Here is a 13,592-nt window from a genome sequence, read left to right as displayed (position 1 = left end):
TGATCTGACATTGACACTTCGGGTGGCTTTCGGAGTGGAGCTGGGGCGTGGACTACAATTTGGAGAGCTTGTTGTGACATTTTATAAGATTTTATCTTGCGATGTAGTTGAGGATACTGTGTGTTGAGTTTTTATTTAATTCTTTGTTTCTCTGACTGACTCATGAAGAGTGCTTTTTTGTAATGGAACCAAAACTTGTTGTATAGAGAGACCCTTGATGGTGAAGCAGGAATACATTGTCGATAGAAACTTCTAGTAAGATTTTAGGATACTTAGATATTGCAATGTCCAATCCATCTATACTGATAATATCGGTGTTATCTCTTACTGAAATGCTGAGTTGCTTCATCTGGGATTCAGGTGAATGGGCGGCGTTGTGAGGGTAGCATGAAGACTTGAGACTCTTATTCGGGTAGGCTATGGGGGATACTCCTATAAGACGAGAGTATCCCAGAGTGAGTCAGGATCATTCACGATAAACTTGGTAGACTCTTTAAAGTCTCAGGCCAGTTGATGATCGGAAGTCGGTCATCCCAATCCCCACCGTAAACTCCTCCACCAAACCCGAGATCCGAAAACCGGAGTCTCAATTTTATTCGCCCTCCACCCATTCCAAAGCCGACACCCCATCCATTCCCGCCATATCCAGAACCATGCGGTCCAGTTTATCCTGCGAGCATTGCCGGTAAGATCCCCATAGTCTCTTTGCCTTTGACCATAGAACTGTATGGCTAAGTAGGTGTTATGAAGAAAAGCAAAGGTCAAATGCGTTCACACGGGGAGTGCACCTTGTCAACGCTGCCAACGCCTCGGAACGTCGGGCTGCGAAATCACAAGACCCGTTGTGAGATCTACAAAGAAAGCTGTGAGGAGAGCGCAGAATGAAGCAAGTTTGACGCCGAGGGATGATATATCGGTGATATCGAGCACGCCGGGATTCCAGCCTATACCGAGTCCTGTCTCGTCAAGACAGACGACTTCATATCATGCGTCTGATACTGTAGATGAGCATCTCGCCCGCTTACCAATTGGGATTATCCTCAAAGCTTTGAATATCTTCACTGCCAAATTTCCCGAGCTGAGGATACTGCAGGCATCTGCTTTTATCAAGGAGTATCAAACTGCTCGGTCCAAGGAGAGCAAGGCCTTGCTAGCTACAATACTTGCTATTACAAGAAAGCAATGCTCCATTGTCACGGGGGACTGGCTGAGGAGCTTAAAGAGTAGCGAGTGCTATGCTTCGTATGCTTGGAGTACTTTGTCTGATGCTATTCTTCAACCACCAAAGGTCCAAGTCGTTCAGGCCTTGCTTATCTTGACGCTGTATGAATGGGGAGTGAGAGAGTATCACAAAGCTTGGATGCACTGCGGTAAGTTCTTTCTACACTCAAACGAACTTTGCTGATGTCATGAAGGGATTGCAATACGCATCATGCAGTCACTTCATAGCTCCCGAGTCAGCCCTCACCCCCTCGACATGTCTCAAAACAACGACACAGACGTCATGGCCATAGCTGTAGAAGCAAGAACATACTGGGCGTGCTTCATCATGGACTGTACCATCAACTCAGGAACGTATAACCCGCGTATGCTTCCAATGTCCGAGATGCACAAGCTCAAAGTCCCTCGTCCACTGAACTACACCGACTTTGCATTCGGCTTTGACGGAGCTTCATTAGACCATATCTGCACTGGTGATTTATCTGGACTAGCACAAAGCTTTGAGACGATTGCAACTGGTTTCGACATTTACGCTCAAGCTATGTCGTTTGTCTTTAACAATGGGCGTTGTGCACCGGGCATGTGTGCACCTGAGAATTGTCCATGGGTTCCCGGGTCGGCATGGTCTCAGTGTCGAGATAGACTCGAACAATGGAGGAAGAGTCAGCACGAGAGACTCTGCTATCCGCAGCATAGCGTCGTGGTGCATATGACGTTGGGACATGGGGAGTCGTTTATTTACTTGAACATGCTGTACTACTTGAGGTGAGAAGCCGAAATTCCGGATCAATGGTAACGATAGAATTCTGACGATTCTCTAGCACGATCATGCTTCATAGAGAGTACTTCCCCTTCCTACCAACTGCTGACTTGACCCCAAGAGGGCCAGTAGACCCTCCCCTTCTGGAAGCCGAAGCACCACCGGGCTGGTGGGACGAAAGCGCCAGGGAACTCTTCAACGCAGCTGAACAGATAGCATCTCTTCTCCAAGAGGCATCCGAGTGCGGAATTCCACTAATGACTCCTTTCTCCGGGTTTTGCGCTTTCACCGCCTGTTTTCTCAATCTCTACGTATTTCGATTTCCCAGGATGAATCTCAATCGAAGCTCAAAAGCCGAACAGCTTATGAACTGGGGACTAGAGTATTTGGAAGAATTCCAGAACGCTTGGGAACTGGCAGGAGGCTGGGTAAGGCCTATCCCCTCTATTCATGAGTCTAAAGCTAACGGAACAGATCAAAACGATTCAGAACTCATCACTCTTGTACAAGAGAGCAACCGAAGACGCAGGGCGTTACCGTGGAAGATCAAGAGCCGACTTTGAAACTCTTCATCAATCGATTCATGAGTATCGAATTGTCGATAGGTCGGATCAGCATCTGCAGCAGATCAGCCATGCAGATCGAAACTCGGCAAGGCGTGAAGAAGAGACTGTAGCAAGCCAAGTTCAGGTGGCTAGTAATATGGGCGCGGCTGTTAATGCTTCGGTGCCGGATCCGTTTCCGAATTGGTGGTCTATGTTGCAGGAGGTGGAGTTTACGGATGTTGGCAATTTGTGGAACGGTATGCGTGAGCTATAATCTGGGGAATGAGTATGGCATTATAGTTAGAAGGGCAGCAATGGGTTCATTCGGAATGGAGGCCGGTTTGAATGGGTGTCTACTACCTTCCTCCATGTAGAGGTCAAGGACAGGGTCTGTAAGTATTCCGCATGAAGTTATGGCGTTTTGGGGAAAATACACGAGACTGGCTTGTACCGAATGCCACGGATCTATCACCAAATCTAGTCTCATGTTATTGTTCTCTCCCACGGCGAAGACAGCGGTAGAGACAACAACAGCCAGGATACTAAGATATCAGCACTTGTTGCATGATTCGACAGGAAGAAACAAAATTCAGAACCCTTCACACAGATCCGCAGAACATCTAGCCGTTAGCCTGTCCAACTATGCCCTTGCTTCCAAGATGAATGTCCGTTGAAACCAATTTTAGATTCGGAAACCCTATCTTAAGAAGCCTGTTGTATAATTCAGTTGAGCGAATCGGTAGTTTTGCGGTAGCTATAGGGCAACAAGGCTTCGTAGCAAGGTACCCGAAAAGAAAGCGGAGCCGAAACTTTGCAGTCGGTGGAGGGTTACATCTCAGTTGCAGAATGGGAAGTTCTGAATCGAAGGGGCGATATCGTACGAGGACACCGAGTCATGGCAGTATAAGAAGCCTTTTATAGCATCACGGGCCAGCAGAACCTTTGAACCTGTGACATGACGAGTTGGAAATGAGACATACCGAAATGGCATTGAAGTCAGAAGCTGGTCAAAAGTGCATAATATGGCCAAGACATGTCATATTGAGAAATACGCAGCGATCACCCCGAACAGAAATATACCGAAGTGTTATAACCCGTTTCAATAGCTCTACGGAGATTTAACTCGTCCTGAGATTTAGTTCATGCGGACAATAAAACGTTACATGCAGATCCTGCTAACCTCCGGGCTATTACCAAGGTTCAGAGGTATATCTCACCTATATCTGTATCACGATGCCCCCATACTACCCCAAACTAAGCTTGACCGTCGCTTAAAACATCGTGGAACGGTCTCCTTCCTGTTGTGTTTTGCCGTTAGACATGGGATCCTTCAACGGCCACCAGTTTAGTTGCACTGGACTCGGAGACTAGCTTTAGCTTGATTCAAGTAACCACTGTATTATTCACTGTGCTGGATTGATATGAGTTATAGCATTGACAAAAAGAGTGTACCTCGGTTATCCAATCTGTAGATTGATCTTCAAGACTCCTCAAGCAGTACGACCCTCGGAAATTCGGAACTTTCCTACTCTCCTTTTTTCCTGTGGTGATATGGCAGGGGTTTATAATAACTGACGAAACATGCCGCTGAAGATACGCTAAAACCTTGATCCCTGTGTATTAGCTCCATCCACCGGATGTCGATCATCCGGGTCTCCGCGGTCTTACGAGTGCTCATCAAATCCACTTACAGTGGATTATTTTCCAAACAAATTGCGACGCAATGTGTTCAGCACACAGGTCAGTCAGTGTTCGAGAAGGTCTTTTTGCATTAGCATTAATTGTTTGTTATAGTATAGGTATAGAAAAGAACAAGTCCTTGCGGGCCAAAGTTACTCCCGTCTCTAATTCCAGCGCTAGATCCCTTTTCCCTGTTCCCAAACGTAGCCTATCGTTGCATTGATGCCCAAGCCAAGTCAAGCCGAGCCAAGCATACCCTTATGGACTCCTTGACACACTCGTCTTGTACCCCCAGTCGTTCCCCTCGGGCCCCCTCCTCCTCCCACGATCATCCTCCGTGGTGACCTCAGACTGCACGCTGATCTCCTGCGCAACCACGATACCACCCCCAGCCCCAGCAGGTTTCCCAGCGTCAGGGAGGATGTGCTCGTCGCTGGCCCAGGCCGTGGTCTGGGGAACCGTCGCTAGCGGGTGCGAGCTACCAGGTCCGCGGCGGCGGCTAGTGTTGAACCGGCTCCCGCCCATTTCGCTGCTGCGGAGCTGGTGGCTCTGCGATGCGGATTTTGTGCCGCGGCTGAAGAGCACGCTGAGACCGATCATGCTGGCGCCTTTGCGGATGAGGGGTTGGATTATGGGCAGGTTTGTGACGATTATTGCGACAAAGGTTTCGCGACATGCCCATTGACTTCCTGCGACTGCGCCATTTGGACCGGCCTGGTATTTGTCAGTGAATGCACTTTTGTAGACCAGACCTTGTTCGACTTACTGTGAGAATTGTCACGGCGCGAATTGTACCCGCCATCATGATGAAGAGGGCACCACTGAAGAGCAGCATGAGCGTGAGTCTGCGCCGCAAACTAATGTTGACGCCCCAGAGAAGCTGCAGAGGTCAGATCTGATCATCATGGAACTGAGGGCATGACTTACAGGCAGCGGAATGGAAAGAAGGTAGATGTCCGTCAAGATGTTGGGAATAACAACGACCAACACATAAGCTGGTGACTTGGTCGGTTGACAGAGTAGCCCAGGGTCTGGCGAAACTTGCCAAAAGTGATGAAAAGGCTGACAAGACAGCAAAATTGTAAGCGCAACAACAGCGTATGAGATACCGAGAATAATATATGCGATCGTCACTCGAGTCTTGAGATGCGTCAATCCAGAACTGCAAATGTCAGCCAACATCCTCACCACCACAGACAACAACAACAACAACATACGTAAGACGTCCATAGAACGCAGTGACGCAAAACTTGAGACACCAGAGAATGCAAGCATAAAAGGACCAGCCTATGACCTGAATCTTGGATCCCCAAACCCGATTATAATGTTCTTGCCCGTTCATATCGATGTCGGCGCGTTCTTGATCCGTCATGTAACTATTCGTCAGGCCCTGGAACTTGGCACCGACGAGATACGCCGCAACTGTCTCTGCAGTGAAGATAAGCTACAAGACAGGTCAATAAACGGTCCCGTGCGTCTTGCATCTGCGGGTGATTGCGCCACTTACACCAGTGATGGGCATCAGGTAATCATCCAACTGCCATCCCCCAAACCCAATCTGTCGGATTCGCACGCCCATTCTCACTCCAATGGTGATGAGCCCCAATGAGAGGAGGATGAACTGTTCCTCGATACCCATGGTTACCGAGTCTCTGGGACCAAGATCTGTGAGCCGAACGCAAAAGCAAAAAAAGTTAGAGATGACAAGAACAAAACACAACACGGACGCAGGTGACAGGCCAAGTCTATTAAAGTGAAATCACGCCTCGCCACTACCGACGGCAGCAGTGCCGAAAAACCTGCATCTGACAAGTCTGCTATGACATTAAAGTTGCATTCCCTTCTACCGCATCCTTCTAAAACTCCTGCTAAGACTGCTAAGATCATTAATTCAGGCATAGCTCGCTGAACCGTGCGGCTCCGCAGCCCCTGCAGATCGCAAGTATAGCATGGCGTGCCAGGTTCGCTACACGGAGCAATCATCATATCCGGCATTGATCTGCCTGTACTAATCATGCAATGGCAAGGAGCTGGTGGAAGTGGTCCATTAACTGACAGCCGGAGACATTATGTGAACGGGGATCGACCGCGGCGCGAGTAATTAATTGTTCAGGTGGTTAATCTTTTCGACCTGACTTGTGCGTCTGTAGATCATTCAAGGTCTGCTATTCCCGTGGCTAGTCTTATGTGAGACGCTGTTCGAAAGTGGAACTATTTTGCAAGACATGATAAGGACCGTACTGTCAGACATGGACTTGACAAATATTTACAGTGGCTTGTAGGGCGCAATTTGCATATTTGATATACTTCTCACCCATAAGCGGCGAGGTGAGCAAAGCCTGTCAGAAGTTGAAGCCACGCCGCGAAACTTAACCCCAGCTTACAGGGTCTAGAATCTTGGCGTGTAACGACGTGTTGGTTCGAGTACAGTGTTTTATCTTGTTCGATACCGGTTTCGTTTCATTGTGTCATCGGGGACCTTGTACAGCATGGGACACCGTTGCACTAGAAGCCCTAGCCTAGTCTATGGAACTAGGTTGGACTAAACCAACGGGTGACGAGAGGCGCTGTAGATCATATATATTCCCAGAAAGACCCCTTTCCCCTCATTCCTTTTTATTGCTTCTTATTCCAAAATCACCTCATCTTAACAATTGACATTATTACCACTGAGTCAGAGACTATAACTCGATTCTCTAGTATACCTGTTATCCAATTGGTCAACATGGCTTCACCATTCGACTTTATCGTCGTAGGAGGTATGTCCGAGCGACCTGACTCAATCCGCACCCTCCTTCACCTCTAGCCCAATGCCTGAGCACACATGGATCAACACCACTAAACAAGTCACCGTTCTAACCAAACTCTCGTCCCGCAGGCGGCCCAGCCGGCAGCGCCCTAGCAGCCAACCTTTCCGGCACCGCCAAGAAACCCTCCGTTCTTCTCCTTGAAGCCGGCGGCACAAACCAAGACCGCAACCTGCGCGTCGACGGGCAGCGCTGGACCACTTTTCTTAACCAGGACATGAACTGGGGCTACAAGACAGCCCCCCAAGAGTTCGCCAACAACCGTGAGCTGGATTACTCTCGCGGTAAGGGACTCGGTGGTTCGAGCGCCATCAACTTTGGTGTTTATAGTATCGGCGCGAGAGATGATTATGAAGAGTGGGCGCGCATCGTAGACGATGATGCGTATCGCTGGGATAAGATCCATGGTCGGTACAAGAGTCTAGAGACATTTCATGGCGAGCTTCCTGAGGGCGTTGATAAGAAGTATGCTGCGCCCAAGGCGGAAGACCACGGTTCTGAGGGGAAGCTTCATGTTGGGTATGCTGGCGAGTGGGAGAAGGATCTCCCTCCTGTGCTGGATCTTTTTGAGAAAGCTGGGTTTCCGTTGAATCCTGATCACAATTCTGGAAATCCCTTGGGAATGTCGGTCTTGATCAACTCGAGTGCTAAGGGACGGAGATCAACTGCGAACGATCTCTTGGAGCCTAAGCCTGAAAATCTTACTGTTTTGACGGATTCAACAGTCCAGAAGGTTCTTTTGGAGGGCAACAAGGCTATTGGCGTTGAAGTCAATGGCAAGAAATGTGAGTACTCATCTCAAGCTGTGGATATCTTAGCATTATGAGTACACAGACTGACCATCACAGACCTCGCCTCCAAAGAAGTCATCCTCTCCGCCGGAGCCCTCAACACCCCCAAGATCCTTATGCACTCCGGCATCGGTCCCAAATCCCAACTCGAAAAATTCAACATCCCCGTTGTCAAAGACGTCCCCCGCGTAGGCCAAGGTCTGCGCGACCACATGTTCACTCCCCTAGTCTACACCCGCAAACCAGGCGACACCGCGCGCGACACATTCTACGGCGACAAGAAAGCCATGGACGACGCCCTCGAGCAATGGCGCCACGACGGTACAGGCCCCTGGACCAAGTTTGCCTGCGAGTTGGGCATTGGCTGGTTCAAGCTTGATAAGCTTGTCAAGTCAGACGAGTTTAAGGCCCTACCGGCGGAGGAGCAGGAGTTTCTTATGAAGGAGACTGTGCCGCATTATGAGATTCTCACGCACTTTCCTATTCACTGGTTCATCCCTCAGTTTCCTGACTCTGCGCTTAATTACTCTTGTATTCTGGTCTTTTACTACAATGCGCAGAGTCAGGGAGAAGTTACGCTTCAGTCATCTGATCCGAACGCTCCGCTCAGGTTTGACCCCAAGTTCTTGGCTTCACCGTTTGATCGTCGTGTAGCTATTGAGTCACTCCGCGATGCTTTTAGGCTCGTCAAGCATGATGGCTATGCTAAAGATAATGTTGCTATGCTGGCAGGACCGCAGGGTGATTCGGATGATGAGCTTTTGGAGCACTGGAAGAATACTATTTCCTCGAGTTGGCATATGACCGGCACTACGAAGATGGGTAAGAAGGGAGATCCTGATGCTGTTGTTGATAGTGACTTTAAGGTCATTGGATTCGAGGGTCTTCGTATTGCGGATATGGGTGTCGTTCCTGTTCTGGCGAGCTGTCATATTCAGTCTGTTGCTTACGTGACTGGTGTTACAGCTGCTGAGAAGCTTATTGCTGAGTATAATCTCGCATAGATATAGAAAGATGATCGTTATAGCGCAGCAAGTTCTTAGATTTTGGTTATCAATGATTGGTCAAATATAATTATGCCAAAACATATCATATTATCTCTATGTGTCTCGAACCTTTACACTCGTCCTTCCATGTCGCATGTCCTAACAAACAAAGGCTTAACCTCGCAGCGCTTCTTATGAAGAGCCCTATCCGCTTCTTCCTCATCCCAATCCAGAAACTCTTCATCCTTCCACACACGGACATTAATCCTACGACCTCGAAAATCTCCTTTGGCATGATCCCTCCACTTGAAGTTGTTTGCCTGAAACCAGATCCTCTTTCTTTCTATCGCCCAGTAATACCATGCCTCGACCCAGTTGAACCCGCCGTCCGCAACCTGGTCGTCTACAAACTCAAACAGATTCATCTCGATCTTCAGCAACGGCTCCGGCCAAGTAGCCCTGAGCTTCTCGAGATGTTCCTCCCAGGTATGGCTCCAGGCAGTCCAGTTCCCGAACCAGAATACAAACTTGATGGTTCTAAGTGCCGGGAGACTTTGTTTCAAAGAGAGAATATCGCTGATGAGCTTCTGGGGTAGTGCCTTTGCACCTCGACTGTCAGAGTCCCAAAATACTTCTTCCTCAACGGGATCTTCGTCCTCATCCTCTTCCAGATCTGAGTCGGGATAGTAGGGGATAGTTGTCTGAGACATTTCAATGATGAGGGTGTTGGAGCGTTGCTTCATGATCTTGGAGCACGCAATCCTGGGAACTATACTCCATTCTCCAACTGCGTAAGTGCTAGGCTCTTGAAGTGGAATAACAATAGCATGATTTTGGTAAAGACGAGGCTGGAGATCCTCTGATATGATTTTATGGACGTAGAGCAAGGGGAGGATGTTGGGGGAATATGCGGTTTGAGTTGTAAAGGCGTTGCTGAAGTTGACATCTTCGAAAGCGTAGTCATAGACCATGTCCCGGACCTCACGCGGTAAGTCCAAAAACGAAGTCTGGGCATCCATGTCTACGAGGGGATACAGATTGTCTGGTTCTTAGAATGAGAAATGGTGTTTTGGGTCAAGAAGCCTTCTTATATCATGAGAGGTGTCTACCATCAAGGCTGGCATCCACCGCTAACGGGTTGGTTGCCTAGGAATGGAGATTTTTGAGATTAATTAGCCCACTTTATACCCAATGAAGTCAGAACGACAAGAGGCTAGATTGATAAATAGTGGTACGGGCTAAATGAGGTATTGCCCGAAATCCACAGTTCAGAGTATGAGGCTATTCAGAAGAGACTTGGACCAAAGCTTCACCAGAGGAAATTGGAGTTTCTCCAGAAAGACAGGCTCTGACCCAGTTTTGAAAAACTCATGAAGCTAATGGAGACACTTTTAAGCTTGACTGTATCTAAAGACGACATGACCTTGACCTCGATGCGTTGGCTTATATATTCTACCATTCGCTAGTTTCAACAGCCTCAACAATGGCTTTCAACCAGCAATTTAGGCTCTTTTTCCCCTTCGTATCTATAAAAAAGAGTTATGCTTATGAGAAAAGTATCTAAAGTGTACGTCAAGTACAGACGGCTTCAAATTATTACCCATCTACTAACTCCCGGATATACCTATACACTCTATCAACCAGCTCTTCTCACCAATCTCGTGCTCTCGAAGAAACCACAAAAGGCTCACTTCTTACTTTCAGGCCACTTCCAAAAGATATTGGACCCCTCAACATCAGCCAAAGGATTCCCTTCACCATCCTTCGCTGTTCCAAACTGCTCGTCAAACCCGCATTTCCTGTAGAAATCATCCTTGCCCAGAGCGCTCACCACCGAAGCGCAAACTCCTTCAGCTTCAGCCTGGTCAAGACCCCACTGCACAAGCTTCCGACCAACGTTCTTGCCTTGAAAGTCTGGATGGACGGCTAATGCTTCGAGATACCAAGACTCAGCACGTTTGCCGCTCCATATTGAGTCGAAGTGAGGATATGCTCTTTCGATGATGTCTTCTTCTTTGGGGTCGACTGCGCGACTTTGTATGGCCCAGGCGTGGATCTTCATGGCGACTGAAGATAGAGGTTTCAACAGGTTGCCTAAACCGTGTCAATAAAAGTCATAAATTTGAGAGGCAGAGGAACTCACGGGGATCATAGAATCTTAGATCAAACCTTTTACCCCCTTCACCAAGCCTCGCCCACTGCGCAATACCGGCAACGACCTCTTCACCATTCTGATCCTTAGCCACAGCCACGAGCCATTTCCAACGATAATCCCAGAAATTGACCCGTGCACGTCGCAGCCAGTACAGATCTACATCATCAGGGTACTCGTTCCGATGCGGGTGGATCAGATCGCCAAAAAGGTTATCGCCCCAAAAGGCCTTTGACATGACATTTGCGATCTCCGGAAGTTCCGAGTAATACGCATCACGTAACACGATCTCGGACATTGCGAGTCAGTTGAGAAATGAACGTGTACGGAGTATGCTTGCAATGCAAGAGCCAGGAGTCTTGTATTTCTGGGACAGTCTTTTGAAACGGTCTAGAACTGTTGTTGGCTGGGGCTTTCGACATGATCCGATTAGCCCGCTTCAATCCTTGTCCCCAGATCCTTCGACATTTTTTTCATATCCTGGGACCTGGACGCTGGAAGGGTTCCGCGAACCTGGCGTGACACGACATGGATGAAGCCCTTGTACTTGCATGTGAAGCTCCACTCCCACTGCATGTCTCAGGGCATCACTGACTCAAAACCCCGAGAACTTTTGTCTGAATCAATAAGCACGTTATTAATGTTTTGAGCTGGTCTATCGTTTAGTAAATACATCTTGATGGTCCTCGTACGTGACATTCCATGCAACCTCCTTATTAATAATCAACTCTTGACTCCCTGCTCTTGAACTTGATCCCTCTTCCGACACATCGCGACTATTACTCCTGCTCGATCTATGTGCCGCAGTAGTTTGGTTTGACACCTGATCAGGTCTCCAATTCGCACTATGAGCCGTAGCCGTCGCCGAAGCCGCATTGGTAGAGCGATTATTCCGTAGTGATTGCAGTGCATAAGCCTTGCTTGAACCCGACATCGTAAAGTCGAATGCCACTGGGAAGCCCATGCCGATGGAGAAGGACTTGAGGAAGTTCTTCAGGTTGGGCATTGTCGCGGAGATGAGGGACCAGGCGATCATGACTTGTTGGCAGATGAGGGTGTTTGTGACGGCGAATTGAGGCTCGAGAGATGTTGGGTATGTTTGGGAGTATGCGAGATGGACGGAGGAAATGGCGATGAGTGGGATGCGGAATGAGAATGCTGTTACGACTTGGCATTTTCGGGCAAAGGAGATGTTGACGGACCATGAGAGGTGAAGAACGAGGAGCCAGGTTAGGATCTCGGTCAAGATGTCGATCGCTGTAATGACGCCCCAACGTGCACTCTACCAAGAACTATTAGACCCGGCTTTGAAAGATACGATTATGTTGGGTCATACCTGATCTGGACATTGCTTGACGTTATTGACAGTCAACAGAGTTCCAGCGCGGCAATTCACAAGCCATGCTAAACTTGAGCCAACACCCCATAGCCCAGTGAACATCATGAGCGCCACGCAGACCATCTTGTTCTTTCCGGGCTTGGAGCTGATGATGCGATGTATAAGGGCGAGGACGGAACACTTGGCGAGGCCGAGGGCTAGAAGGCAGAGAATGACGGATGCAATTGTGCACTACCAGCAGATCTGTTAGCCCCAGAGAACAGCAGCAGAGGTTGAGACTCACTTTTGAAGAGATCGCCCATTGTTCCGTCGTCGTAATTGAGTTGAACTTGCCCAGCCCATTACTCAACCCAACAAAGACAGCAATCGCCTGCGCCAAATGCAAAACCTACAAAGTCAGCATCCTGTAAAACGCTCTGGGTCTGGTATGTTTCTCACCGTCGCAGCAGCAAACAAAACGTCGTCAAACCCAAACATCTTGTACTTGATATAAGCCCTTGCCAGCGCAATAAGCGAGGTGTAGATCAGCGACAAGATCGTCACGATCCATAGCTTTCCCGCATGATCGTTGAATGTAACGGGAGAAAACCGGTAGAGATCAGCGTTCGGATCCATGTTGCGACAGTAGAGAAAGAAGAAAAAGGGAAGAATTCATTACATCACGGCAGGTTCTGCAGAATTATTAAGGCTGCATGACCTGAATCCTTTTCGGCCTCCCGGACTCTTGGTATTTCATGTTGGGATGCATGGCTCGAACCAACGGCACAGCAAGTCACCTCGCTAACGGTCCTCGTAGAGAATTTCCGCTGAAGATATTTCTTACGTACTCATTGGTGACGGCTTCACATGGGGGGCCCTGGTTGGTACATTGGATCATGCAAGCCACAGCATGGGTAAACCAACAAAGGAAGCAATTCGTACGATGTGCTCATTGGCTTAAACGAGGAGACGGGATATTACTCACGCAACGTCTGTGACTGCCACGAGGAGATCGGCAGTTGACGTCTGTTGGTTTGTGTGTAAGACGTGGCTGATCCTTAACAGAACTACACCCCCTCGAAGCTGGAGCGTTTTACAACAAGATGTGTTTTGTTCTTGTGGTGAAGAAAAAACACTTCATTTTGGCTGAAATCAATGCTTGTAACCGCCAAGACTGTTGGTCCTTTGTGCCGCATGAGCTCCACCATGTTCCTGGCTCCTCTCGTCGAACGACTCCATTTGTATCCGACGTTCGCCTAAACACAAACCAAAAAGCAAAACTCGACTGACACTAAGAACTTGCGAGTCTCGTAACTGCAATGGCTATGACAA

The 13,592-nt window shown here is 48.5% G+C and overlaps 6 protein-coding genes; 2 read left to right on the top strand and 4 right to left on the bottom strand.

The window, feature by feature from the left end:
* Nucleotides 1-653: 653 nt before the first annotated feature.
* FFUJ_00259 (uncharacterized protein) lies at nucleotides 654-2,800 on the top strand (the record flags this gene model as incomplete). XM_023573492.1 has 5 exons in its annotated part: nucleotides 654-685; nucleotides 751-1,370; nucleotides 1,416-1,986; nucleotides 2,043-2,409; nucleotides 2,456-2,800. 5 exons carry the CDS (start codon nucleotides 654-656, stop codon nucleotides 2,798-2,800), a joined length of 1,935 nt encoding a protein of 644 aa, XP_023425205.1.
* A 1,664-nt stretch (nucleotides 2,801-4,464) lies between these two features.
* On the bottom strand, nucleotides 4,465-5,845 carry FFUJ_00260 (related to integral membrane protein PTH11; the record flags this gene model as incomplete). XM_023573491.1 has 5 exons in its annotated part: nucleotides 4,465-4,920; nucleotides 4,973-5,086; nucleotides 5,134-5,368; nucleotides 5,424-5,650; nucleotides 5,714-5,845. 5 exons carry the CDS (start codon nucleotides 5,843-5,845, stop codon nucleotides 4,465-4,467), a joined length of 1,164 nt encoding a protein of 387 aa, XP_023425204.1.
* Nucleotides 5,846-6,931: 1,086 nt separating this feature from the next.
* FFUJ_00261 (related to alcohol oxidase) lies at nucleotides 6,932-8,808 on the top strand (the record flags this gene model as incomplete). XM_023573490.1 has 3 exons in its annotated part: nucleotides 6,932-6,965; nucleotides 7,085-7,798; nucleotides 7,862-8,808. The coding sequence occupies 3 exons, from the start codon at nucleotides 6,932-6,934 to the stop codon at nucleotides 8,806-8,808; spliced, it is 1,695 nt and encodes a 564-aa protein (XP_023425203.1).
* A 113-nt stretch (nucleotides 8,809-8,921) lies between these two features.
* On the bottom strand, nucleotides 8,922-9,809 carry FFUJ_00262 (uncharacterized protein; the record flags this gene model as incomplete). Its single annotated transcript, XM_023573489.1, has 1 exon — nucleotides 8,922-9,809. One exon carries the CDS (start codon nucleotides 9,807-9,809, stop codon nucleotides 8,922-8,924), a length of 888 nt encoding a protein of 295 aa, XP_023425202.1.
* A 668-nt stretch (nucleotides 9,810-10,477) lies between these two features.
* Nucleotides 10,478-11,240, bottom strand: FFUJ_00263 (uncharacterized protein; the record flags this gene model as incomplete). XM_023573488.1 has 2 exons in its annotated part: nucleotides 10,478-10,884; nucleotides 10,934-11,240. The coding sequence occupies 2 exons, from the start codon at nucleotides 11,238-11,240 to the stop codon at nucleotides 10,478-10,480; spliced, it is 714 nt and encodes a 237-aa protein (XP_023425201.1).
* Nucleotides 11,241-11,597: 357 nt separating this feature from the next.
* FFUJ_00264 (uncharacterized protein) lies at nucleotides 11,598-12,896 on the bottom strand (the record flags this gene model as incomplete). XM_023573487.1 has 4 exons in its annotated part: nucleotides 11,598-12,224; nucleotides 12,279-12,512; nucleotides 12,565-12,669; nucleotides 12,720-12,896. The coding sequence occupies 4 exons, from the start codon at nucleotides 12,894-12,896 to the stop codon at nucleotides 11,598-11,600; spliced, it is 1,143 nt and encodes a 380-aa protein (XP_023425200.1).
* Nucleotides 12,897-13,592: the final 696 nt, after the last annotated feature.

This window comes from Fusarium fujikuroi, chromosome FFUJ_chr01, assembly GCF_900079805.1.
Source record: "Fusarium fujikuroi IMI 58289 draft genome, chromosome FFUJ_chr01".
NCBI lineage: Eukaryota > Fungi > Ascomycota > Sordariomycetes > Hypocreales > Nectriaceae > Fusarium > Fusarium fujikuroi.
The sequence above is the reverse complement of the archived record's forward strand: the minus strand, read 5'-3'. Positions and strand labels throughout refer to the sequence as shown.